General features: G+C 41.3%; 1 protein-coding gene across 1 annotated transcript in view; it reads right to left on the bottom strand.

Moving 5' to 3' along the window:
* Positions 1-4,268: 4,268 nt before the first annotated feature.
* The window catches only part of DEPDC4 (DEP domain containing 4), a 29,068-nt gene continuing 5,549 nt past the window's right edge, over positions 4,269-27,787 (bottom strand). The window contains 7 exon segments of the mRNA XM_058425034.1: positions 4,269-4,444; positions 11,436-11,514; positions 14,714-14,839; positions 14,929-15,071; positions 16,027-16,212; positions 16,215-16,252; positions 18,566-18,743. Coding sequence (XP_058281017.1) covers positions 4,269-4,444; positions 11,436-11,514; positions 14,714-14,839; positions 14,929-15,071; positions 16,027-16,212; positions 16,215-16,252; positions 18,566-18,743 — 926 coding nt within the window.

Raw genomic sequence — 27,787 nt, 5'->3', positions numbered from 1 at the left:
CCCCCAGGCAGCCTCCTCCCTTTTGCTCCGTCCCAGGCCCCGCCCCCACAGCGGCCTCCACTCTCTCGCTCCGACCCGGCACCTGTTCAGGCCCCGCCCCCTCAGCGACCTTTTCCCCTCCTGCCTGGTCCCTGCTTAGTTCCAGAACCCTCCCAGACAGGGTCCAGGACCAGCCCATGGTTGTTCTGCATGGAGAGACCGGGGCTGACTCAGGTGAGTGGTTTTTGTCTTTCTGCTTCAAACCTGCCTTTCGCAGCACCCTAGCCCCCAGTCCAGCCACACCAGGAATTTGGGTGCGCCGGAATGTTGAAATCCTCACGCGAGTTTGTGCAGTTGTCAGGGAGTCCCAGCTTTGCCATGGGAAGCTCATAGGCCCGGTGGCTCTGCAGCGTTTGTATCGTTTTAGACCATGTCCTCCCCTTTTCAGGTGGCAAAATCTCGGCTCACCACAACCTCTGACTACTAGGTTCAAGCGATTCTCCTGCCTCAGGCTCCTGAGTAAATGGAATTACAGGCGCCCGCCACCACACCCAGCTAATTTTGTATTTTTAGTAGAGACTAAAAATGTTGGTTACGCCATGTTGGTTACGCTGGTCTCGAAAACCCAATCTCAGGTGATCTGCCCACCTCAGCCTCCCAACATGCTGGGATTACAGGCGTGAGCCACTGTGCCCGGCCTCTATGTAGCTTTTTTTTTTTTTTAAGTCTTTGTAGCTATCTTGTTTAGGAATAAAATGGGAGGCAGGTTTGTCTGTCCCAGTTCCCAGCTTGACCTTTCTCTTTGGCTTAGTAATTTTTATTATCCTTTCACAAGCTTGGACAGACATAATGCTTTGACACACTGATATTGCTTTATATAGATTTTCCATAACAATAAAGTCCAAGGGTCTGTCATGAACTGGGTTAGAAGAGACGAGAAGATTCCCAGGAGACTTGGTCTCAAGCAATCCTCCCACCTCAGCCTCCCAAGGTTCGTGGACCACAGGTGTGATCCACTGAACATAGTGGAGTCTCCAGCTCAAAAAAACAAAACACAGGTTAAGGTACTCTATCAAATTACATCATTTATTTTATTTTATTTTTATTATTTATTTATTTTTTTTTTTTCTGAGATGGAGTTTCGCTGTATCACCCAGGACTGGAGTGCAGTGGTGTGATCTTGGCTCACTGCAACTTCCACCTCCTGGATTCACGTCATTCTCCTGTCTCAGCCTCCCGAGTAGCTGGGACTACAGGAACCCACCACCATGACCATCTAATTTTTTGTATTTTTAGTAGAGACGGGGTTTCACCATGTTAGCCAGGATGGTCTTGATCTCCTGACCTTGTGATCCACCCGCCTTGGCCTCCCAAAGTGCTGGGATTACAGGCATGAGCCACCGTGCCCAACCGACTTTTTCTAATAAAATGTTTCACATATTTATTACAGAACCCAGCCAACCAATGCGTTCATAACAGATTCAGAGATAAAAAAAACATATTCCCAATAAAACATGTCCAACTCTCCAGATAGGGGTGACATTTTCAGCTTGATATGGTAGCATGATTGTGACCTTATTATCAGTTTTCATGCGAATCCACTGAGGAATGGAACAATTTTGCTTTTGTTTCTTGGCCAGGACTTGCTTAATCCTGAAAGTCTTGTGAGAAGACATGGGAAGAAGCGAAGTCAAGCACATACTAAAATGACAGAGAGAGGAGAAGGCGCTTGACTTTTTCTTTTTTTTAGACTAAGTTTCTTTCTTTTTGCCCAGGCTGGAGTGCAATGGTGCGATCTTGGCTCGCTGCAACCTCCGCCTCCCGGGTTCAAGTGATTCTCTTGCCTCAGCCTCACGAGTAGCTGAGTTTGGTCCAAATATGAACTAGAAAAGCAGGAACCTGGCCAAAGATGGGGAACTTGAATGTTATTACCTTATTCCTGCTTGACCTTTACTGCCAACACCAACACAAATGGTCAGAGGTCCCTTATGTGAAAATCTTCATGATCTTGTGGGAAAACCCTGATTTTTGTAAAGCCTGCAAAACAGGCTCAAAAATAAATAAAATACAATAAAATAAGGGCCAGTTGCAGTGGCTCATGCCTGTAATCCCGCCACTTTGGTGTGGGTGGCAATCCACCCAGGCACCGAGTCAAGAGACCGAGGACACGAGCTGGTCCAATATAATAAAATATAAAACAAGGATAGTCATACCAGATATAGATCTTAGATATGATTATATATGAATATCATTAATCATTAGTTGGTAGTAATTACTCTTTATCCCAATATTATAATAATCCCTACTCTATAATCATAACCTAGGAAAAACCAGGCCATACGGAGATAGGAGCTGAGGGGACACAGTGAGGACTGACCAGAAGACAAGAGTGCAAGCCTTCTGTTATGCCTGGACAGGGGCACCAGAGGGCTCCTTGGTCTAGCGGTGACGCCAGCGTGTGGGAAGATGCCCATGGCCAGGTGGACCGTGGTCTAGCGGTAGCAAAAGGTGTCAAGGAACAACACCCGCTACTTAGCAGACCGGAAAAGGGAGTCACCTTTTCCCCGGGGGAGTTTAGAGAAGACTCTGCTCCTCCACCTCTTGTGGAGGGCTTGACACCAGTCAGGCTTTCCTGCAGTTATCCGGAGGCCTAACCGTCTCCCTGTGATGCTGTGCTTCAGTGGTCACGCTCCTAGTCTGCCTTCATGTTCCATCCTGTACACCTGGCTCTGCCTTCTAGATAGCAGTAGTAAATTAGTGAAAGTACTAAAAGTCTCTGATATGTAGAAATAATGGCGTAAGCTGTCTTTCTCTTTGTCTTCTCTCTCTCTCTGCCTTGGCTGCCAGGCAGGGAAGGGCCCCCTGTCCAGTGGACATGTGATCCACGTGACCTTATCTAACATTAGAGATGACTCACATTCTTTGCCCTGCCCCTTTTGCTTTCTATACAATAAATAACAGAGCAGCCAGACATTTGGGGCCACTACCGGTCTCCACACATTGGTGGTAGTGGTCCCCTGGGCCCAGCTGCCTTTTCTTTTATCTCTGTCTTGTGTCTTTATTTCTACACTCTCTCATCACCGCACACAGGGAGAGACTCACCGACCCTGTGGGGCTGGTCCCTACACTTTGGGAGGCCGAGGTGGGTGGATCAGCTGAGGTTAGGAGTTCAAGACCAGCCTGACCAACATGGAGAAACCCCCTCTCTACTAAAAATACAAAAATTAGCCAGGTGTGGTGGCAGGCACCTGTAATCTCAGCTACTCAGGAGGCTGAGGCAGGAGAATTGCTTGAACCCAGGAGGCAAAAATTCCAATGAGCCCAGATCACACCACTGCACTACGGCCTGGGTGACAAGAATGAGACTCCATCTCAAAACAAAAAAATAAAAAATAAAAAATAAATAAAAATACAGAAATTAGCATGGTGTGGTGGCATGCATCACTAATCCCAATTACTCAGGAGGCTGAGGCGGGAGAACTGCTTGAATGCAGGAGGTGGAGGTTCCAGTGAGCCGAGATCATGCCATTGCACTATAGCCTGGGTGACAAGAGCAAGACTCCATCTCAAATAATAAAAATAAAAAACAGGCTGGGTAAAGTGGCTCAAGTCTATTGGCCAGGCTGGTCTCAAACTGCTGAACTCAAGTGATCTACCTGCCTTGGCCTCCCAAAGTGCTGGGATAACAGGCATGAGCCACCGCACCTGGCCCATTCTTCTTAACATTAACACTTTTTTTTTTTTTTGAGACAGAGTCTCGCTCTGTCGCCCAGGCTGGAGTGCAGTGGCGCAATCTCGGCTCACTGCAAGCTCCGCCTCCCGGGTTCACGCCATTCTCCTGCCTCAGCCCCTCCGAGTAGCTGGGACTACAGGCGCCAGCCACCACGCCCAGCTAATTTTTTGTATTTTTAGTAGACACGGGGTTTCACCGTGGTCTCGATCTCCTGACCTCGGGATCCGCCCGCCTTGGCCTCCCAAAGTGCTGGGATTACAAGCGTGAGCCACCACGCCCAGCCACATTAACACTTTTTATGTCAATTAATGCGTGAACTCAATGTTAAGTCAACTCAAACTCAAGTCAATGTTGAATTGACTCTAATGTCAATTAGACTTGAGGTCCTATTATGGGCAACATAATAGGACCCCTGTCTCTACAAAATAAAAATAAAAAATGAAACACTTAAAATCCTTTGAGGTTATGCTTTCTCTGAAGTCTAAGTATGGCAATTTGAGAAAACCACCAGAGAATTGTTTATATTTACAAATTGTAGTTTCTTGTATCAGAAATGTTAATTCAAAGCTTCTGGATGGTGTTTTTGAAATTCCTTAATTAATTTCTTTTTTCGTTTCAGAGAGATGCTGGGGTTACTATTAATCTCAAGAGCCAATTGGTGTAGATAGTGAATTGTCCTTCCCTTCTACTTTTCAAACTCCTTGTATGTCAAGGGTTGGCAAAATGTAAAGCCTGGAAAAAAAAAAAAAAGAAAAAAAAGAAAAAGAAAAGCACCACTGGAAAAGCAAGTTAAAAAACCAACTAAACTGTACTTATCCAAACTGGTCTTATGGTATGTTACCCGTGCCTAGGCTTTCTTGTTCCACAGTTTCTTTCAAAAGTGCTTTTACTTTAGCAGAACATACATGATGTTATTTTACATACATTATTTGATCTCTAAAATAACTAGAAGCGAGAAGCAAGAAACTGGTATCCCAGTTTCAAGAGAAATACATAAAAAATTTAAGTGACATGGCCAATAAGTTAAAGGCATGTTCAAAACATGAACAAAGAATGTCTGAATTCTGTAGCATTGCTTTTTCACACTGCTCTGTGAGCTGTCTTAGTATGTACAGTCAACCTATGCTGATCTACAGAGGAAGTCACCATAGCCTCCATACTCACCAAAGCAGTTCTCAGAGTTAATGTTTGAAATCCTGAAGGCCATTAGTATCAGGGCTTTTTTTTTTTTGCCTATCTTCACTATAATAGGACACACCTATGGAAATAGCCTGGAATTACACTGCCTCTGAAAACTTACGCCCCTATACTCAACTCTCTACTCAGAATCTACATTTTTCAAATAATAATAATATCTTACAATGAATGCTTACCATGTGTCAACCTTTTGGTACTTTTTCTCATTAAATCTCCAGTATCCTAAGCCGTAGATATGTAGCTATTATTTTCAGCCATACCTTAAAGGTAAAGAAATAAAGCTTGACCACATGGCTAGAAAGTAGCTGAGTTAGGATCTGAACCCAGGGTTGTCTATTACTGGGGCTTGGTGTCTTCATCACTATGCTATGCTGCCTTTGGCTCTCTGTCAACTTTCTTCAGTCTCAGAACATGAAACCTGGATGTGCCAGTTTTAGCATACTTCTAGCATTTCTTCTTTCCCATCCTGAGTCCATCACATATCTGAACACTTGAACCACTGCTTCATCAATATGTGTCCTTAATTCTCTTGCACACCTATCCTTCTGCAACACGCGACAAAGCAAAATCCCAGCTCTTAATCAATGCTCTAATCTACTGTGTCCACTCCAACATTCAAGGAAATACAGTAATTCACCCTTATTCCCAGGGGCTACATTCCCCAGTGGGTGCCTCCAACTGCAGGTGGTACCAAATCCTATATGTACTATGTTTTTTCTTATATATACATACCTATATTAAAGTTTAATTTATTAATTAGGCATCATAAGAGATTAACAGCAATAACCAATAATAAAATAGGGCAGTTATAACAATATATTAGAGTAAAAGTTATGTGAGTGTGGTCTCTCTTTCTTAAAATATCTTATTGTACTGTACTCAGCTATTTTCTAACTGTGGAATGTGAAACCACCGATAAAAGGGGGGGTACTATTAAGTGTTGAAAAAAAATACTGTCTAATCGGTACCACTAAAATTTAGAATCTCCTGCTTTATGTGGTGCTCAGAATTACGCGTCGATCCCTGTACTTAAAATTTCTCAACTCCCTTAACCATCACCTAAGCATCTATTTCAAACTATTCCCTTCTTCTCATGTCATCCATTCAGTGCTCCTCCTGTAAACCCTCAGACAATATTGTCTCCTCCTACTTTATCAAGGAAAATGGATTCATTACTCAATGGTATCCCTCAACTTCCTACCCTTGGCACTACACGTTTATTTACATCCATATACACTCACCTTTACTCTAAAATTCCTTCTGTTCCAGGAAAACCCTTGATCCTATGCCCTCAAACTAATTACCTCCTGCCTCCTCCAGGGCCTGCCTCCACCAGCATCTCGTTTTTTCAATACCCCCTTTCTTCTGATGCCTTCCTCTCAGCACATCAGTATGCTAAAATCTCTCCCTTGACCTTGCACTGCTCTGGGTTATTGCCCAGTTCCTCTCTTCCCCTTCTCATCATACATCCACTCTTCGTTTCTCTACCCATTCTATCCTTCTCATCCCACTGCAACCTGGAGTTTGCCTCTCAAGTGATTAAGATAGCTCTAATTGGCTCCACATATTCAGTGACCGTTCTGATCTTCCAATACATGGAACCCTCCAACCTAAAATGTTATATTTCTTTGGCTTCATGGGCATGACTTCTTCTCATTCCCTTCCTAACATTTTTTTCTCTCATTCATAGGTTCCTCTTTACTCACCCCTTGACTATTGGTGTCCAAGTTTTATCCTTGAACCTTTACTTAGCACAGGCAGAGGCGTCTCTCTCTCTCTCTCTCTCTCTATATATATATATATATATACACACACACAAAATGCCATAAAATATAATTTTATTTTATGGTTTTTTTTTTTTGAGACAGAGTCTCTCTCTGTTGCCCAGGCTGGAATGCAGTGGCGTGATCTCGGCTCACTGCAAGCTCTGCCTCCTAGGTTCACGCCAGTCTCCTGCCTCAGCCCCCTGAGTGGCTGGGACTACAGGCGCCCACCACCAGGCCAGGCTAATTTTTTTGTATTTTTAGTACAGACGGGGTTTCGCCATGTTAGCCAGGATGGTCTCAATCTCCTGACCTTGTGATCTGCCCGCCTTGGCCTCCCAAAGTGCTGGGATTACAGTCATGAGCCAGGGTCTTGAGTTTGAGACAGGGTCTTGCTCTGTCACCCCAGCTGGAGTGCAGTGGCGTTGATCATGGCTCACTGCAGCCTGGACCTCCTGCAGCGATCCTCCTGCCTCATCCTGCTGAGTAATTTTTTATATTTTGCCTGGCTAGTTTTTTATTTTTATTTTTGTAGGGATGGGGTCTCACTATGTTGTCCAGGCTGCTCTTGAACTCCTGGGCTCAAGCAATCCTCCGGCCTCAGCCTCCCAAAGTGCTGGGATTGCAGGTCTGAGCCACTGCACCCAACCCAGATATTTATTTTTAGCTTCTATCTCTCCCCTAAACTTCCAAATTGTACATCTAGTTGCCCTGCTGAAAATCTCAACCACAACGTCCCATGCTTATTTTATTTATTTATTTATTTATTTTATTTTTTGAGATGGAGTCTTACTCTGTTGCCCACACTAGAGTGCAGTGGCGCAATCTCAGCTCACCACAACCTCTGCCTCCCAGGTTCAAGCGATTCTCCTGCCTCAGCCTCCTGAGTAGCTGGGACTACAGGTGTGCGCCACCATCCCCAGCTAATTTTTGTATTTTTAGTAGAGATGGGGTTTCACTACGTTGGCCAGGCTGGTCTCGGACTCCTGACCTTGTGATCTGCCTGCCTTGGCCTCCCAAAGTGCTGGGATTACAGGCGTGAGCCACCACTGCGCCTGGCCCCATGCTTATTTTAAATCAAAAGCCCCAAACAGACTCCATCATTCCCCTAAATATGTTCTCTATTTTTCTCTCTGAATTGGTGGTAGTCACCCCACCTGGAAACTTGAGATTCATATTTTAGTCACTTTTCTTTTTTTGGAGATGGAGTCTCGTTCTATCCCCCAGGCTGGAGTGCACTGGTGAGATCTTGGCTCAGTGCAATCTCCACCTCCCAGGTTCAAGCAATTCTCATGCCTCAGCCTCCCGAGTAGCTGGGATTACAGGCACCCACCACCATGCCAGGCTAATTTTTGTATTTTTAGTAGAGACAGGGTTTCACCATATTGGCCAGGCTGGTCTCGAACTCCTGACCTCAAGTGATCTGCCTGCCTCGGCCTCCCAGTGCTGGGATTACAGGCATGAGCCACTGCATCCCGCCAAGTCACTTTTCTTCCTAACCCACAAGTGAAATCAACTGTTGCCAATTTTACCTCCTAAATATTTCTCAAACTGTTCCTTCCTCTTCATCCCTCATGCCTCTGCATTGTACAGGCCTACATTATTTCTCACTGTGTTGTCATAGTAGTCTCCCAACCAGGACTGCTTCCAGTCCTCCAGGTCAATCCATTCTCTACACTGCTGCCAGCACTCTTTATCTAAAATACGAATCTGGTCATATCACTTCCTTAAAAATAATTTTTAATGCCTTTCCAACTGCCTAGAGACTTTCTTGGTAGCTAAATATGGCCCTTCATAAGATGATACCTATCAATCTCTCTAGTTTCAATTTCTGCTATCTCCTTGGCAGCAGTTTCTTTTTATTTATTTATTTTTATTTTTAAATTGTTTTGGTTTTCTGAGACAGAATCTCACTCTGTCACCCAGGCTGAGTGCAGTGGCATGATCAAGGCTCACTGCAGCCTTGATCTAGTGAGCTCAAGCAATCCTCCCACATCTGCCTCCCAAGCAGCTAAGACCACAGGCATATGCCACCATGCCTGGCTTTTTTTTTTTTTTTTTGTCATTTTTGTTTTAATTCTTTAAGCTCCTATTCTTTAAGACTCCTATTATGCATTATCTCTTCTACAAGCTTTGATTCCCTCAGACTAGGTGGTCAGGTAATCCTCCTCCAAGCTTCCATAATCTCCTCTGGCTTGAACATATCCCTGTCAGATTTTTATGATTCATTGATACGGCTCTCTCTCATTCATCAGCTTTTTCACTGAATTTAGTCAACAAATGTTTATTGAACATCTACTATGTGCTAGTCATTTTGAATGTTAGAATGTGAGCTTATTGCAAGCAGGGGCATTATCTTACACATCTTTGCGTTTTGTGGTGCTTATACAAGTTCTGGCACAACTGTAGAGATTCAAAAAATGTTAAGTGAATAACTGAATGAATAGATGGACAGACAAATCCTGGCTGTCAGAAGCATTTTAAATCAATACTCATGAATTTCAAGTAATCAGGCCAGGCATGGTGGCTCATGCCTGTAATCCCAGCACTTTGGAAGGCCAAGGCGGCCGGATCACTTGAGGTCAGGAGTTCGAGACCAGCCTGGCCAACATGAGGAAACCCTGTTTCTACCTAAAAATACAAAAATTAGCTGGGTGTGGTGGTGCTTGACTGTATTCCCAGCTACTTGGGAGGCTGAGGCAGGAGAATCACTTGAACCCAGGAGGTAGAGGTTGTAGTGAGCCGAGATGCACCATTGCACTCCAGCCTGGGCGACAGAGTGAGACTCTGTCTCAAAAAAAAAAAAAAAAAGAAAAGAAAAGAAAAGAAATTTCAAGTAAGTTACAGAGAAAAAAAACATACAACACAAAGCATGGAGGCAATTTAGAAATTTAAAGTTGTTTACTGATACACTCTGACAGTTTTACTAAGAGATAAGCTTCAAGAAGAGATAAAATAGGTAAGCTATTTAGGGAAAAATATTATCAGAAAACTCTTCACTTTCCAAGTGCTTGTAGCACATGGCATTGTGCAAAACACTTATATTTATAATCTCCCCTTGGTGTATTTTTTTTTTTTTTTTTTTTTGAGACAGAGTCTTGCTCTGTCGCCCAGGCCGGAGTGCAGTGGCACGATCTTGGCTCACTGCAACCTCCGCCTCCTGGGTTCAAGTGATTCTGCCTCAGCCTCCCAAGTAGCTTGGATTATAGGCATGCACCACCACACCTGGCTACTTTTGGTATTTTTAGTAGAGACGGAGTTTTACCACATTGGCCAGGCTGGTCTCAAAGTCCTAACCTCAGGTGATCTGCCTGCCTCGGCCTCGCAAAGTGCTGGGATTACAGGCATGAGCCACCGCGCCCAGCCTAGCATGTATTGTTGAATAGAAATAAAGAGTAAAATGCTGACAATCCTTCTATTTTCCTCAAAAGTCAAAAGTAATGAAAAGTTGAATGTGAAAAGATAATGCAGTAATGGCAGCCAATTAATGTTTGTTTTGAAATTAGCCAGATAAGGTTAAATTAATCCAAAAGATTCTAAGTCCTAGTTCCAGAATACTTCATTAGTATCATTGTTTAATTACATCAAATAGGATGCATGTGGCAACATACTTGTTGCCATATACTCTGTATTCGAAGAAGAGAATGAGAGAAAATAGCATCTATTAGCTGAGAAATTCCAAGTAATTCAAGCATGTACTTGCCCTCCTCTGTAAATGTTCTTTCCAACAATTAATAATGCCTTTGGATCATTTTTTCCCCTGCCACAACCCCTGAAACATTTTTTTAAAGAAAAAAAGTCACCGATCTTTCTAGTTCACCAAGTTACATAACCTCTCTAAGCTTCAGTTACCTTCCCTATAAAATCAAATAATAATAATATTAATATGTCTACACAGTAGATTATTGTGAAGATTAAATAATTTCATAAGTCTATGTTAATCTTCAACACAGTTTCTGACACATAGTAGGGCTCAGTATATGTGTCAGCTAATGTCATATTAATTCAGATATATTAATCATAATTAATTACAACCAGCATTATATATTAATGGAATATTTAATATCCTATTAATGGCATAAATATTAAATATTTAACTGCGCAATAAATAGATATTATCATTCCCATTTGGTAGTTGAGGAAACTGAGGCAAAAAGGGGTTAAATGACTTACCCAGACAATTTGGTGCTGGCACTCACAGATATACCTATTAGGCTATTTTGTTTCCTGCATGACAATCTTAATAAACTTGGATTAAAAATACGTTATAGTTTTAAACAATTATAAGTTAAAGAATAAGATCAATAGCCTAAAGACACTGAATGAAAAGAATCATGGAGTCTATTCAACTGGAGGCCAGGCTACTCCTCTATAAAATTTGATCCTTCCCCTAGAAAAGAAGCGGGCAAGGGAGAGAGGATGAAAAACAAGAAAAAGAATCTGAGAGAGTCAGAAGAAGACACAACAGAGAGCACAGGAGCAAAGAAGCAGGCACGTGGGTGATAATCGAAGGGGAGGTGAGAATTGGGAGCAGCAGTGAGAGACAGAAGGTTCCTGCCTTCTTAGTAGAAAAGGTAAATAAAGGGTTTCAGAAAAGAACTGGAGAAGAACCTGCCCTGGAGATACTAAAAAATAACCTTACTGTAACCACTTTTTACAACATTTTACGTATATTTATTACATACTCATCTTTGATGCCTTCCCAACTCATTTGGCCACAACAGTCACTTAACAATAAAGGAGGAACAAGCTGGAATCCATACCTGATATGGCATCTGCATATTCTCCATGTAGAAGCTTCTTACGTTTCTTACTAACCAGATCCAATAAAGTAACTGGTGTCTACACAAAACAGGTGTTTTCAAATATTTAATATGATTATTTTCTAGCCAGCATTTCAACATAGAAAAAATCTCAATATTTTTGACCAATGAGTAGAGGGAGAGGATTGTAGATGAGTGGAAAGGGTGGGTGGTAGAAGGCCTCTGAATTATAAATTCTTGAAATTTTTTTAGCACTCTTAAAATCTTATTTTCTGCTTTCATGTATGTACTATATTTAAAATTAGGTTAACCCATCATTAGTGAAATGTTCTCCTATAACAATAAAAATTATTTGTACTTTAATTACAGCATTTATTTAAATAACATTACATTGTAATTACACAGTCCATATGTAAATAGCAGCTCTAAAATACATTAAAATTATTCTCCTAAAATAGGCAAATAGGCCAGGCATGGTGGCTCACACCTGTAATCCCAGTACTTTGGGAGGGTGAAGTGGGAGGATTGCTTGAGTCCAGAAGTTCAAGATCAGTCTGGGCAACACAGCGAGATCCCGTCTCCAATAATAACAAAAACCCCCAAACAAAATAGGTATATATTCCTTTTCTAATTTGGTTACACCAAAGATAATCCCAGACTACTACACATATCTGGAGAAACAATCCATTGACTAATACTCTTACAGAGGGCATGCCCTAGCCCTACCAATCCCGAAGCTCACATCTAGATAGCGCCTTCATCCTGGCTCGCAGGCTACCTTTTCATTAGCTTCTACTTGTCCTGCCACTTTCCAGCCATGATGCTGTCCCCTTTACTTCATTCTGTCATTCAATAAAAATTGAGTGAGTGATTGTTATGTGCCAGGTACTGTTACAGGTGATGAATGAGTAGATCAAGTTCCCAAATTTATGGGAAGTTACATTCTCATAGGAGAGAAAGACAATTTAACAACAACAAAAAAATAGGCAAATACATAATACATATAATCTCAGGTAGTGATAAGTGTCACTATGACAACAAAGCAGAGAAAGAGGCTAGAGTGAAAGCAGTGGCCAAAGGTAGACAGCACAGGGACAGCCCTGTAACAGGAACAAGCGTGGCATGTTCGAGAGCTCCTATCATAAATATCCCCACCTCAGCCTCCTTGAAATACGTCAGCCTCTAATCTCTAGAAACCAACCATCAGGGCCCTTCTCCCTGCTTCCTGATTCCCATAACCCCACTTCCTCCAGCCCATGTCAAGTTCCTTTTCTCCATTTGTGGCCTGGTACAAAATTTGAACCAGTATGTTTCTGTTTTTTTAGATGGAGTCTTGTGCTGTCGCCCAGGCTGGAGTGCAGCGGCACGACCTTGGCTCACTGCAGCCTCCGCCTCCCGGGTTCAAGTCATTCTCCTGCCTCTGCCTCCCAAGTAGCTGGGATTACAGGTGCCTGCCACCATGCCTGGCTACTTTTTTTGTATTTTTAGTAGAGACTGGTTTCACCTTGTTGGCCAGGCTGGTCTTGAACTCCTGACTTCCAGTGATCCACCTGCCTTGGTCTCCCAAAATGCTGGGATTACAAGCATGAGCCACCACACCTGGCCTGAACCAGTATGTTTCCTTATGACACTGCTAGTTTGAACATGAAGGGGGAGGTAGAAAGATGAAAAAAAGTCCTTCCTAATGTCTGTACCACGTGTAGGAAAGAGGCAGATTCATTTATGTAGAGGAGTGGGTAGAGTGAGAAAGAAGAAAGCAGGTCGACAGGCTGAGTAGTACAGGAGAGAGGAGAGAAATGTTCTTTCTAAATTGCTAGTTGAAATCTGGGACCCATTTTAGCAGGTAAACTACATATGAGAAAAACTACATACGAGAATTTTACTTTAGTGACTGTAGCATTAAACATTTATATAACCTGGGCCCTTAATACCATCTGTTATTTATTTGGATGAAAAACTAGGTGTAGAGTACCTAACAATTGACTTACAAATGACCTTTTAAAATATGTTTCATTCAAAATTCATGAATGAAACATTTTTTAATGTTTAATGTTAATGGGGACTGCCTCTATTGTATATACTTAGTACCACCTTTTTCTTGTAAATAATGGAAAAAAAGTTCAGTAAAGGTCACAGAACTGTTACAAAATTTGGATCAATATGTCGCATTATGACATGAGACAAAAAAGTTTTTAAAAATAAAATGGGGTCTTGCAATGTTGCCCAGGCTAGTTGCAAACTCCTGGGCTCAAGTCATCCCACCCCAGTCTCCAGAGTAGCTGGGGTTAAAGGCATGTATCACTGTGCCCAGCTAGACACATTTTTAAGCCAGAAAACAGAAGAAAGAGAATTCTTTATAGAGGCTTTGGAGAAATAACACCATTAAAAGTATTCATACTATTGTCTGGTACTAAAATATAACAGTGAGACTAAAAAAAAAATCTATTTCAAAACCGTTTCAAAATAAGAATATGACCATGTTTTACTAATGCTACTGCTACTCCTCAGTGTTTTGTTTTGTTTTGTTTTGAGACAGGGTCTCACTCTGTCACCTAGGCTGGAGTGCAATGGCGTGATCACGGCTCACTGCAGCCTCAACCTCATGGGCTCAACTGACCCTCCCATCTCAGCCTCCCTAGTAGCTGGGACCACAGGTGTGTGCCACCACACCTGGCTTTTTTGTTTTTTTGAGGTGGAGCCTTGCTCTGTTGCCCAGGCTGGGGTGCAGTGGTGCAGTCTTGACTCAATGCAACCTCTGCCTCCCAGGTTCAAGCGATTCTCCTGCCTCAGCCTCCTGAGAAGCTGGAATTACAGGCACGCACCACCACACGTGGCTAAGTTTTGTATTTTTAGTAGAGACGGGGTTTTGCCACGTTGGCGAGGCTGGTCTCGAATTCCTGACCTCAGGTGATCCAGCCGCCTGGGCCTCCCAAAGTGCTGGGATTATAGGCATGAGCCACTGTGCCTGGCCTGCTATTTTTCTGTATAGATGGGGTTTTGCTATGTTGCCCAGGCTGGTCTCGAACTCCTAGGCTCTAGTGATCCATGTGCCTCAGTCTCCCAAAGTGCTGGGATTACAAGTATGAGCCACTGTGCCCAGCCAACAAAACGGTTTTAAGTCTGCTTCCTTCTCCTTTGTGGGTGTGGGGAGTCAGCATTTCTTTAAACTTTGCACATTATAAGTACTTAGTAAATTATTTACTAAGTGAATGATTTGCTTTTCTGCTTGACACACGTAGCTTAGTAATAAATGTGCCCAGGCAAAATGCCAGAGATACCTTGAAGAGCTCAGAGTGGTACTCCAGTAGAAACCAGACCAGTTATTCTGCCCGCACTTTTAATAATGATTTGGTTTGCAAAACTGATTTGGCAAGAGTTTTCAGGACCACTGTTTTATTACCATACTGTAAACAGAAAGATTAACATTAGTATAAATGGTTTTTAAAGGAAAAAATAGCAAAAAAATGGTAAAACTTATTGCAAAATTTTTCACCGGTTTTTGCAACTTGTAGGCATTGCGCTCTGATGCCATCGCCATAAAAGTAAGTAGCCATTGTAATTCTTCTCTAACGTTCAGCAACAGCTATCTTAGACATAGTTGTATTACTTCAAGTGCTTCTGCTCTTTTCTCATTTTCTGTTATATGGGTTACAAAGAAAACAAAGCATAGGATGAAAAATGGAGAGTATAGTAAGTATTTACTTAGTAGTCAATTAAAATGCTACAATGTTGTATTAGTTTGCAGGTTCTTTTCTACAATTAAAATTTTTTATTATGGGATATTTCAAACACAGGAAATTATCTATATAATTCTATGTAATATGCGATGTAGCTATATCCAGCATTATCAAACAGTATTTTGTTTTTAACATGAAATTATATGGCCACTTACATAGCTAAAAAATGACATATTATGTCACTCAACTTTTATTTTGCTAAAAGGTCATCAAATTAACAACTCAGAAGTTAGTATTTCTAGGTACCTTGGTTCTTAAATCCTTGTACTATAACATATGTTTCTTTCTTTTTTTTTTTTTGAAACAGTGTCTCACTCTGTCGCCCAGGCTGGAGTGCAGTGGCGCAATCTTGGCTCACTACAAGCTCCGCCCCCCGAATCCACGCCATTCTCCTGCCTCAGCCTCCCGAGTAGCTGGGACTACAGGCACCTGCCACCACACCTGGCTAATTTTTGGTATTTTTAGTAGAGACAGGGTTTCACCATGTTGGCCACGCTGGTCTCGAACTCCTGACCTCAGGTGACTCACCCGCCTTGGCCTCCCAAAGTGCTGGGATTACAGGTGTGAGCCATCGCTCCCAGCTATATCATGTTTCTTAGAATGTCCCTGCGACGTCCCTGTGATGTACTGCCTTAGATTTATGCACTATACTATATTAGTTACATTTGATAATAGAATTTACAAGGTAGGCAATAGTGGTGAAGTAAAACAAGACTTCTTGAAGTACCTTGACATCATAGAAGAAAAATATTAAAATGTAATACTCATATAGTATACACAATTTTCTATTTCAACTTGTATATTTTTAAATGTTTTATTACACCAAAAATTAAAATATAAACATCATATCTTACCTAAAAGTTCAATAATTCCTGAATGAATATCAAAATACTCATCGGTTAATAGGCAATCTCTCTCTTGAGCATGGTATTTTGCTATGACATCAAACAGTATCTTCTTCTGACTGTTCCATCTTGTCTCTTCATTTCTATTTTGCATTAACTGCTGACTAACTGTAACTATTAACTGGTCAGGGAAATCTCCAAGCATTCAATTGCTGCATTAAGCCAGTTATCGATCCTAGAGGGAAAATGCAAACCAAAATAAAGCAATGGTTAACATTTCCACTTAACTAAAGCACTATGTGATAAAACATGATAAAATCTGGCTTATTTAAGCTAGATAAATCTAAAGAAGAAATTATTTTTTGGGAGAAGCATTTCAATACATTTCGCTGGATGAGTGAAGGACTATATGAGAGGGAATGGCTGTATTCCTTACTGAATACCACCACACCTTTATGGACCTTTATTTTCAAGAAGTTAAAATAATTTTTAATGAACCCTTTATTATTTATATCTAATTTTGTTAGTAGTTCCCCTCCCTTTTCCTGCTCTGATGAGATGCATATGGTTCTATTATTATTTGAAAATAAGATACCAAATTATTTCCCCAACCCAGATGTACTGTTTACCCCACCACACATTGTTTTCCCTTTCTTATTTGCCCACCATAATAAGATAAGAAATTTAGGGTCGTCACTCCCCTGCCCTCCGGTGACTCCTTTGGAAGGCCTTTATTTCTCCCTTTTCCATATCTGCTGCCCTCCCAACCCCCAGGTTTTGCCAAGATTGGTTAGTATTTATTGTAATTTCCCTTAATGGTATGTCCCTTTTTTTTGACTTTTTTTTTTTTTTTGAGGCAGCATCTTACTCTGTTGCCCAGGCTGGAGTACGCTGGCATGATCTCGGCTCACTGCAACCTCCGCCTCCTGGGCTCAAGCAATCCTCTCATTTCAGTTTTCCGAGTAGCTGGGACTATAGGCGTGCACCACCACGCCAGGCTAATTTTTGTATTTTGTATAGAGACGGGGTTTTGCTATGGTTGCTCAGGCTTGTCTCAAACTTCTGGACTCAAGCAATCCACCTGCCTTGGGCTTCCAAAGTGCTAGGATTATAGGTGTGGGCCACTGTGCTTGGCCTGAAGTTCTTCAAAATCCTCAAATATCTTTCTTTCCTTCCTCTCTCCCTCCCTCTCTCCTTTCCTTCCTTTCTTTCTCCCTCCCTCCTTCCCTCTCTTTCCTCTTTTTTAAATATGACAGAGGGTCTTGCTATGTCACTCAGCTAGAGTGCAGTGACATAGTCATAGCTCACTCTAACTTCCAACTCCTGGGCTCAAGCGATCCTTTCACCTCAGCTTCTTGAGCAGCTGGCACTATAGACATGTGCTGTCTTGCCCAGCTAATTTTTAAATTTTTTTTAGGGAGACAGGGTCTCACTATGTTGCCCATGCTGGTCTTGAATTCCTGGCCTCAAGCAATCTTCTCACCTTAGCCTCCCAAGTTGCTGGGATTACAGGCCCTTTGGCCCTTCTTTCCTCCTTTCTCTTTTTTTCTCCTGAAAGATGAAAAGTACATCTTGCCTAATATGTGTGATTCATTGTCTTCTAGATACTAGTATTGCAGATGAAAAGACTAATGACAGTTCGATTGCTTTTCTCTTACAGATAACCTGCTCTTTTTGCCTGGAAGCTTTTTAAGGCAGACTGGCTGCTGTGAGTTTCCTGCAGAGGCAGGAAATCCTGTTTCTTTTCTGGTGTCCCTATACTATCCCTGACTCAAGGGCAGGAAGACTCAGCCCTTTGTTTGGGTCTTTCTTGGCCTACTGCGAATAAGAGAAATCTGCCATGTACAAACAGGACCATAGTCGACTAAGAGGGTCCAGTGGTCTCTGATCACTAACCTCTTCACAAGATCTGAAGTTTTCTGGTCCTCAGCCTTGGTGTCTAATCTTCTTTTCTTGTTTGGCTCACATGGGAGGAAGCACTATTATCAGTTCTCCCTGCTGGAATCCCAACAGTACTCAAGGTCTAATGCCTATAGTTTCCAGCAGCTGCTTTATTCAGAAGTGAGAAATAGCTTGGGGTTGGGAGTAAAAGGGAAAGGAGCCTCATTCAGGGTTCCTTTAATCTCTTATCTACAAATTAGGCCAATTTTATGATAGGGCTTATCTCTCAGATTATAATTTTTTCTCTCGTGTATGTCTCCCCTTCTAGACTATGGATTCTTTTAGGGCAGGGATAAATAAGCTGGTAGAAACTGGGATGGTTACATTATTTAGGGTAATAAAATGGAAATGACAGAATTTTGGATGGTGCGGGGAGAAGATGATTGACATATAAATGAATTTGTATGAAGCAAACCACTCTGATTTCCAGTGACCTTATAGGTCATGACCAATGGCTTTGTTAGATCAAACGAGGATTCATAATGATAATTTATAAAAGAGAGATAGTATCAGCTTATAACATGAATATTTTCTCACATCTTAAAATACCAAGAGCAAATAGGTGAAAAAAACTGTTTATAAATTATTTGACAATAAAAATGGTCACTTAGGTAGACATAAGCTTGGAATAAGTTCTCTGTCTAGGCAAGTGTTAGTGGTAACAAGATCTTCCTCTTTGTTTAATTGAAGATTTTGTGTTTTAACTGGAGGCTCCAAAATATTGTCCAAGAATGGAAAGTGAATCAATTGAAGAAGACATAATAATGTTTGTTCTTTCCAAACATCTTGAAAAGGAAAGTAATGCAATGATCAAGATTGGTAAATAAAACATACACATTCAACCAATATTATAAAATCATTCTATTTATAAATACAAAAGCAAAACTAGTTCAGTAGTAATATAATGGGTTAATTTAATGCTTAGATAATTTACATTTGTTATATTATGATTTTTCAAGATTGATCTTAAACATCAGAGTTATGAGCCATATTAATTTTATTTTCTGTTATGCTGATTATAAAGATATATTATCTAGCTCTTAAGGCCAATATTAATTCTAAATATAAAAAACTACTAGTCATGCTTATAATTTATATTACACATCTGAGAGAAGAGATTACTAATTATTTATCCTTCTATTTATAGCAATAGATAATTGTAGTTCATTGTTTTTTGGTTTTTTGTTGTTTTTTTTTTTTTTGAGATGGAGTCTCGCTTTGTTGCCCAGGCTTGAGTGCAGTGGCGTGATCTCAGCACACTGCAAGCTCCGCATCCCAGGTTCATGCCATTCTCCTGCCTCAGCCTCCTGAGTAGCTGGGACTACAGGCGCCCACCACCATGCCCGGCTAATTTTTCATGTTTTTAGTAGAGACGGGGTTTCACTGTGTTAGCTAGGATGGTCTCGATCTCCTGACCTAGTGATCTGCCCGCCTTGGCCTCCCAAAGTGCTGGGATTACAGGTGTGAGTCACTGCGCCAGGCCAGTTCATTGTTTTTAAACTAAAATACAGTATTAGGCTAATTTTATCTTGGATTTCCAGTCATTCCTGTTAAGTTCCAGTTAAGTTTTTCATCACCCTAACCATCATCATAATACTTTGTTTTTACTTTCATTTTTATTTATTTACTTACTTTTTGAGACAGAATGTCACTCTGCCCAGGCTGGAGTGCAGTGGTGCAATCTTGGCTCACTGCAACCTCCATCTCCCCTACTGAAGTGATTCTGCTGCCTCAGCCTCCAGAGTAGCTGGGACTACAGGCATGCACCACCATGCCAGACTAATTTTTGTATTTTTAGTAGAGACAGGGTTTCACCATGTTGGCCAGGCTGGTCTCAAACTTCTGACCTCAAGTGATCCACCCACCTTGGCCTCCCAAAGTGCTAGGATTACAGGCGTGAGCCACTGCACCTGGCCTGTTTTTATTTATTTATTTTTGAGATGGAATTTTGCTCATTGCCCAGGCTGGAGTGCAATGGCACACCACAGCCTCTGCCTCCCGGATTCAGGCGGTTCTCCTGCCTCAGCCTACCGAGTAGTTGGGATTACAGGCATGCGCCACCACGCCCAGCTAATTTTGTATTTTTAGTAGAGACGGGGTTTCTCCATGTTGGTGTGGCTGGTCTTGAACTCCCAATCTCAGGTGATCTGCCTGCCTTGGCCTCCCAAAGTGCTGAGATTACAGACGTGAGACACTGTGCTAGACCTATTTTTTATTTTTTAAGGCTAGTCAAGTGAAGCAGTGGAAGTGGAGAAGGAACAAAGAAATCTGTAACTGGTTGTTATCAATTAGTTGTAAACACCATTGCACTTGGACCAGCCTGGTTTTCCTTTTATTTAACAAAATTACAAAAGCAACAGTTACAGTAAGTTTCTTGCAGAGCTCCCAAGCCAGTGGCCTGTGGACTAAATTTGGCCCAGAGCCATGATTCGCTTGGTTATAAAGTACTTTGAAGAAAATTAATGTATAAAAACGGGAGATTTCATGTGAAGTTCTAAAATGTATAGATAGATAGATAGATAGACAGACAGACAGACAGACAGACAGGGTCTTGCTCTGTCATCCAGGCTGGAGTGCCATAACATGATCATAGCTCACTGCAGTCTCAAACTCCTGTTCTAAGTGCCAGGGATATAAAGGTAACCAAAACAGGCAACTATATAACAAAAACAGGATGCCACAAGAAAGGAAATTCTGAGAACTTAAAAGTGATTTTAGGAAAAAGTAAAAAAAGAAGAAAAAAAGGAAAAATGTTTTTAGGTATCAATAAGAAAAATGGAGGATAAATTTGAAGATACTTCCTAGTAGGTAAAGCAAAAAAAAAATCCCAAAAAATGAACAATAAGAGAGAAAAATATATGCAAATTAGAGGACTAGTTAAGAAGGTCCAGTATCTGAATAAGAGATCGGAATTACAACAGAGAAGGTAGAGTTAGGGAGAAATGGGGAAAATCTCCAATGAAATAAAAAAAAATTTCTAGATTGCAACAGCCCAGTAAGTGAAAATAGATTTACCTTAAAGTATATTACTTTAGAATTTCAGAAAGTGTGGGACAAAGAGAAGACTCTTAAGTTTCAGGGTGGAGATGGGAAACAAATCAGATACAAAGTGTCATTAATCAGAAAGGCTTTAGTCTTTTTTTTTCCTTCATATCACAGCCAAGGCTTTGCAATATCAACACAAGAAGCTAGAAGGCAATGGAGAAATACCTTTAAAATTATTTGAGAAATTCAATAGATGCAGAAATGGCCTTTGACAAAATTCAACAACCCTTCATGCTAAAAACTCTCAATAAATTAGGTATTGATGGGACGTATCTCAAAATAATAAGAGCTATCTACGACAAACCCACAGCCAATATCATACTGAATGGGCAAAAACTGGAAGCATTCCCTCTGAAAACTGGCACAAGACAGGGATGCCCTCTCTCACTGCTGCTATTCAACATAGTGCTGGAAGTTCTGGCCAGAGCAATCAGGCAGGAGAAGGAAATAAAGGGTATTCAATTAGGAAAAGAGGAATTAAAATTGTCCCTGTTTGCAGATGACATGATTGTATATCTAGAAAACCCCATTGTCTCAGCCCAAAATCTCCTTAAGCTGATTAGCAACTTCAGCAAAGTCTCAGGATACAAAATTAATGTACAAAAATCACAAGCATTCTTGTACACCAATAACAGACAAACAGAGAGCCAAATCATGAGTGAACTCCCATTCACAATTGCTTCAAAGAGAATAAAATACCTAGGAATCCAACTTACAAGGGACGTGAAGGACCTCTTCAAGGAGAACTACAAACCACTGCTCAATGAAATAAAAGAGGATACAAACAAATGGAAGAACATTCCATGCTCATGGGTTGGAAGAATCAATATCGTGAAAATGGCCATACTGCCCAAGGTAATTTATAGATTCAATGCCATCCCCATCAAACTACCAATGACTTTCTTCACAGAACTGGAAAAAACTACTTTAAAGTTCATATGGAACCAAAAAAGAGCCCGCATCGCCAAGTCAATCCTAAGCCAAAAGAACAAAGCTGGAGGCATCACGCTACCTGACTTTAAACTATACTACAAGGCTACAGTAACCAAAACAGCATGGTACTGGTACCACAACAGAGACATAGATCAATGGAACAGAACAGAGCCCTCAGAAATGACGCCACATAGCTACAACTATCTGATCTTTGACAAACCTGACAAAAACAAGAAATGGGGAAAGGATTCCCTATTTAATAAATGGTGCTGGGAAAACTGGCAAGCCATATGTAGAAAGCTGCAACTGGATCCCTTCCTTACACCTTATACAAAAATTAATTCAAGATGGATTAAAGACTTATATGTTAGACCTAAAACCATTAAAATCCTACAAGAAAACCTAGGCAATACCATTCAGGACATAGGCGTGGGCAAGGACTTCATGTCTAAAACACCAAAAGCAATGGCAACAAAAGCCAAAATCGACAAATGGGATCTCATTAAACTAAAGAGCTTCTGCACAGCAAAAGAAACTACCATCAGAGTGAACAGGCAACCTACAGAATGGGAGAAAATTTTTGCAACCTACTCATCTGACAAAGGGCTAATATCCAGAATCTACAATGAACTCAAACAAATTTACAAGAAAAAAACAAACAACCCCATCAAAAAGTGGGCAGAGGACATGAACAGACACTTCTCAAAAGAAGACATTTATGCAGCCAAAGAACACATGAAGAAATGCTCATCATCACTGGCCATCAGAGAAATGCAAATCAAAACCACAGTGAGATACCATCTCACACCAGTTAGAATGGCCATCATTAAAAAATCAGGAAACAACAGGTGCTGGAGAGGATGTGGAGAAATAGGAACACTTTTACACTGTTGGTGGGACTGTAAACTAGTTCAACCATTGTGGAAGTCAGTGTGGCGATTCCTCAGGGATCTCGAACTAGAAATACCATTTGACCCAGCCATCCCATTACTGGGTATATACCCAAAGGACTATAAATCATGCTGCTATAAAGACACATGCACACGTATGTTTATTGCGGCACTATTCACAATAGCAAAGAGTTGGAACCAACCCAAATGTCCAACAACGATAGACTGGATTAAGAAAATGTGGCACATATACACCATGGAATACTATGCAGCCATAAAAAATGATGAGTTCGTGTCCTTTGTAGGGACATGGATGAAACTGGAAAACATCATTCTCAGTAAACTATCGCAAGGATAAAAAACCAAACACCGCATGTTCTCACTCATAGGTGGGAATTGAACAATGAGAACTCATGGACACAGGAAGGGGAACATCACACTCCGGGGACTGTTGTGGGGTGGGGGGAGGGGGGAGGGACAGCATTAGGAGATACATCTAATGCTAAATGATGAGTTAATGGGTGCAGGAAATCAACATGGCACATGGATACATATGTAACAAACCTGCACATTGTGCACATATACCCTAAAACCCTGAAGTATAATAAAAAAAAAAAAAAAGAAAGAAATACATGAGAATATTCAAAAGGATTAACGTTTAATGTTCCAAAAGAAAGGAAATGATTCTGGATATCATTTAATAAATGCATAAGTTTCAATTTTTGAAAGTGCAAACTAAAAAAAAAAAAAAAAAAAAAAAAAGAGTTGTAATATGCAGAGTCTTATAAGCCAAGTTAAATTTCCTCATTGTCTACCAGTAAAGATATGGGAGCCTTTAAACTGTTTTTAACATAGGCAAATACACAATCAGAGTTGTTTCTAAAAGATTAATCTGGCTGCTGTGCAGTTTATTGGCGACACCAGTGTTGGTCATAAGTATTCATTTCAATTTTATGTCTTCAGAAAATGCACTAAATTGAAATTATGCCCCTTGGGAATGGTGAGACATAACTTAGTATACATTTGCCAGTTACCATAATTCCCTCTCAGCTCTAAAACTGATGAGATAATGGAGATGGGCTCCTTAATCATTTGGTTTTTTCAAGGAGCATAATGGTAGGCTTTGTCAGTAGAAGCCACTTGAGGGACATTGCAGGAGGATGAGACTTCCCTTCCTAGTTGGACTCATCTCCAGTAGGCTTCTGCAGCATGTGCAGTTTTCTCTGCAATGTCCAGTAGTTGGCAGGATGTGGCATCTTCCCATGGGCAACTTCCTCTGCAACCCCTTATGCAGCTTTTCAATGCATCCTGCAGCACTACTCAGTAGATGGTTTTCCCTGCATGCCAGGTGGAGATTTCCAGCAAGTCCTGCCAGTGTGACTCTTCAGCAAACTTCTCCCCCATCTTGTAAGCTGTGGCCACACTCTCTCCAGTTGGGTCTGAATCTCAGCCCAGAGTGGAAGTGAGGCTCTTGCATGGGTACTATGTCCCAGCTCCAGGGATTCTGGCTGCCCCTACATCTGCTATTCATCTATTCTTCACAGTTCTCTGTACCTCTTATAAGCCAATTCTCCTATTCTTCCAATCTACTATTAAAATCATTTATATTAAACTTTTCCTGTTCAAAAAAAAAAATTATTTGAGAAATTATTTCTGCCTAGAATCCTGTCAATCAGAGGCTAGAATAAAGAAAATTTCAGAAATACAAACAAAAAAATTATCTCAGGCCAGGCGTGGTGGTTCACGTCTGTAATCCCAGCATTTTGGGAGGTTGTAGTGGGCAGATTGCTTGAGGCCAAAAGTTCGAGACCAGCCTGACCAACATAGGGAAACCCTGTCTCTACTAAAAACATAAAAATTAGCTGTGTGTCATGATGTGTGCCTGTAACCCCAGCTACTTGGGAGGCTGAGGCACAAGAATCACTTGAACCCAGGAGGTGGAGGTTGCAGTGAGCTGAGATCGCACCACTGCACTCCAGCCTGGGCAACAGAGCAAAAATCTGCCTCAAAAAAAAGAAAAAAAAAAAAAATCCCATGTGCCCTTTCTCAGGAAACTACTAGAAAATGTGTGCCACTACAATGAGCAGTAAACAAGGCACAGAAGACAGGACATAGGAGATCTACAATATAACAGAGAGGCAAAAGTAATCCCCATGATAATGGTGAAGGGAGACACCAGGATGACAACCATGCACCAAGTATAGAGGGCAGCCAGTCCATGATTGAGACATGAGAAATCTTATGAAGGGGATTTCCCCAAGAAGATGAAATTGATAAAAATACCTGATACACCTGAGCATCCCAGCAGGTGATCTGGATAAGTGCTGGAGCATTTGTAGGCAAAAATGTGTATGAATGTAAAAAACCAAGCAAAACAGAAAACAAAAATGTATTTGGTCTAAGAAAAACAAAACGTTGTAAAGGAAAAGGAATAATGTATATTTTTGGTTATAGCAACAGATGGTTTATTACAGACCTCAACTCTGAATAGCTCTTATGGACAAAATAATGTAAACATGCTGTATTGCTCTAATAAAAGTAATCTAATTATATTAAAAGATGGGGGCATGGGGAAGTATTCGTAAGATAGATACAAGGAGGGAAAGAGACACAAATCCCCATTTTCCCTTTTAGAAAATTAATGGATGTGCCTAAAACTGAAAAATCATAAAGTAACAATATAAGCATGTTATTTAGAGATACCAGTTGTAAATGGCTGTGTCTGGGGAGGAGGGAATGAAAGGGTGGGGAACTGCTTTTTTTGTAACAAAACTGGTACAGCTATTTGAATGGTTACATTATGTACCTATATAACAAGGATAAGGATAATACTTTTAAAAACCCGTATTAGAGTGACAGCTTTCATTCCCTCCTATGTCTTTTTTTTTTTTTTTTTTTTTTTTTGCAACGGAGTCTTGCTGTCGCCCAGGCTAGAGTGCAGTGGCGCGATTTTGGCTCACTGCAGGCTCTGCCCCCCGGGGTTCACACCATTCTCCTGCCTCAGCCTCCTGAGTAGCTGGGACTACAGGCGCCCACCACCTCGCCCGGCTAATTTTTTTTTGTATTTTTAGTAGAGACGGGGTTTCACCGTGTTAACCAGGATGGTCTCGATCTCCTGACCTTGTGATCCGCCCGCCTCGGCCTCCCAAAGTGCTGGGATTACAGGCGTGAGCCACCGTGCCTGGCCCACTTTTTTTTTTTTTTTTTAAATGTGATCCTTCTGATTCTGTTTCCCTAACTACAAAATGCAAGTTTTACCCTTCACTTTACAGGCTACTGTAAGATCATGGATAATAAATATAAAATGTGTAACAAATAGCTTAGCACAGAGAAAGGTCCAAAATATGTGGAAATTATTCTTATTATTACCTATAAATTTTTTTTTTGAGACAGAGTTTCGCTCTTGTTGCCCAGGCTAGAGTGCAAAGACGCGATCTCTGTTGACTGCAACCTCTGCCTCCCGGGTTCAAGCAATTCTCATGCCTCAGCCGCCAGAGTAGCTGGGATTATAGGCACGCACCACGACACCCAGCTAATTTTTGTATTTTTAGTAGAGATGGGGTTTCATCATGTTGGCCAGGCTGGTCTTGAACTCCTGACCTCAGGTGATCCATCCGCCTTGGCTTCCCAAAGTGCTGGGATTACAGGCATGAGCCTTTACTGATAAATCATATCCACTTTTAGTTAGAAATTTCTACAGGTACGTCATGACCTCAAGAAAAAATAATGGGAAAAGTTATTTTTTCATTTGTAATAGATAAAAACTATACTTTTGGGGCACCCTGCTGCTTACCCTTTAAATATGAGTCTTTATCAGAGTTCTCTTACGGCCAGGCACGGTGGCTCACACCTACAATCCCAACACTTTGGGAGGCCAAGGTGGGTGGATCACTTGAGGTCAGGAGTTCAAGACCAGCCTGGCCAACATGGCGAAACCTCATCTCTACTAATAATACAAAAAATACATAAATATATAAAAAATTAGCCAGGCATGGTGGCATGCGCCTATAGTTCCAACTACTAGGGAGGCTGAGGCACAAGACTTGCTTGAACCTGGGAGGCAGAGTTTGCAGTGAGCTGAGATCACACCACTGCACTTCTGCCTGGGCGAAGAGTGAAACTGTGTCTCAATGGCCAGCCAAGGTGGCTCACGCCTGTAATCCCAGCACTTTGGGAGGCCGAGGTGGGTGGATCACTTGAGGTCAGGAGTTCGAGACCAGCCTGGCCAACATGGTGAGACCCCGTGTCTACTAAAAAATACAAAAATTAGCCGGATGTGGTGGTGGGCACCTATAGTCCCAGCTACTCTGGAGGCTGAGGCAGGAGAATTGCTTGAACCTGGGAGGCAGAGGTTGGAGTGAGCCGAGATCACACCTGTGCACTCTAGCCGGGGCAACACAGCAAGACTCCGTCTCAAAAAAAAAAAAAAAAAAAGAGTTCTCTTTTAGTTCCTCTTCTCAATTCTACACCCTTTCTTTGGGCACCCTGTATTTCCTTTATCATGCCAATGTTAACTATTGTTGATAAATCATACTCCTCCAGTGTACAAGTCATGGCTAGTCTTGCTTCTGTCATGGTTTGACCAAATGGAGTAAAAGGCCATTAATGAATTTTGTATGTATCTCTCCTAACTGCCCTGGCTATGATGCTCTTTTATCTGCCATTAGTGGCATTTTAAGGAGAAAAACACAAGTAGATGAAGTAAGTAGTAAAGAGGAGTGGTGCAACCGGTAGTCTAGCTAGTTTGTTCTGAGAAAGGGAAAGAGTAGGAAGATGTTTGGGAGGAGTTTATACAATGGACAAAGGATACACTCATAAGAAGATGGTCTTGCAGTACAAATACTAAGGACTGTGGTGAGTCTGTATATTTTCTCTTGCAGTGCAGACTATAGCACCTCCAGTTAATCTGGTCACAGTCATTGTAAAAAATGAATTAAGTGTTATTAGATGTATATTGCCTC

Source organism: Hylobates moloch, unplaced genomic scaffold (genome assembly GCF_009828535.3).
Source record: "Hylobates moloch isolate HMO894 unplaced genomic scaffold, HMol_V3 SCAFFOLD_12, whole genome shotgun sequence".
NCBI classification, from domain to species: Eukaryota; Metazoa; Chordata; class Mammalia; order Primates; family Hylobatidae; genus Hylobates; species Hylobates moloch.
This window is presented reverse-complemented; position numbering and strand designations above follow the sequence as displayed.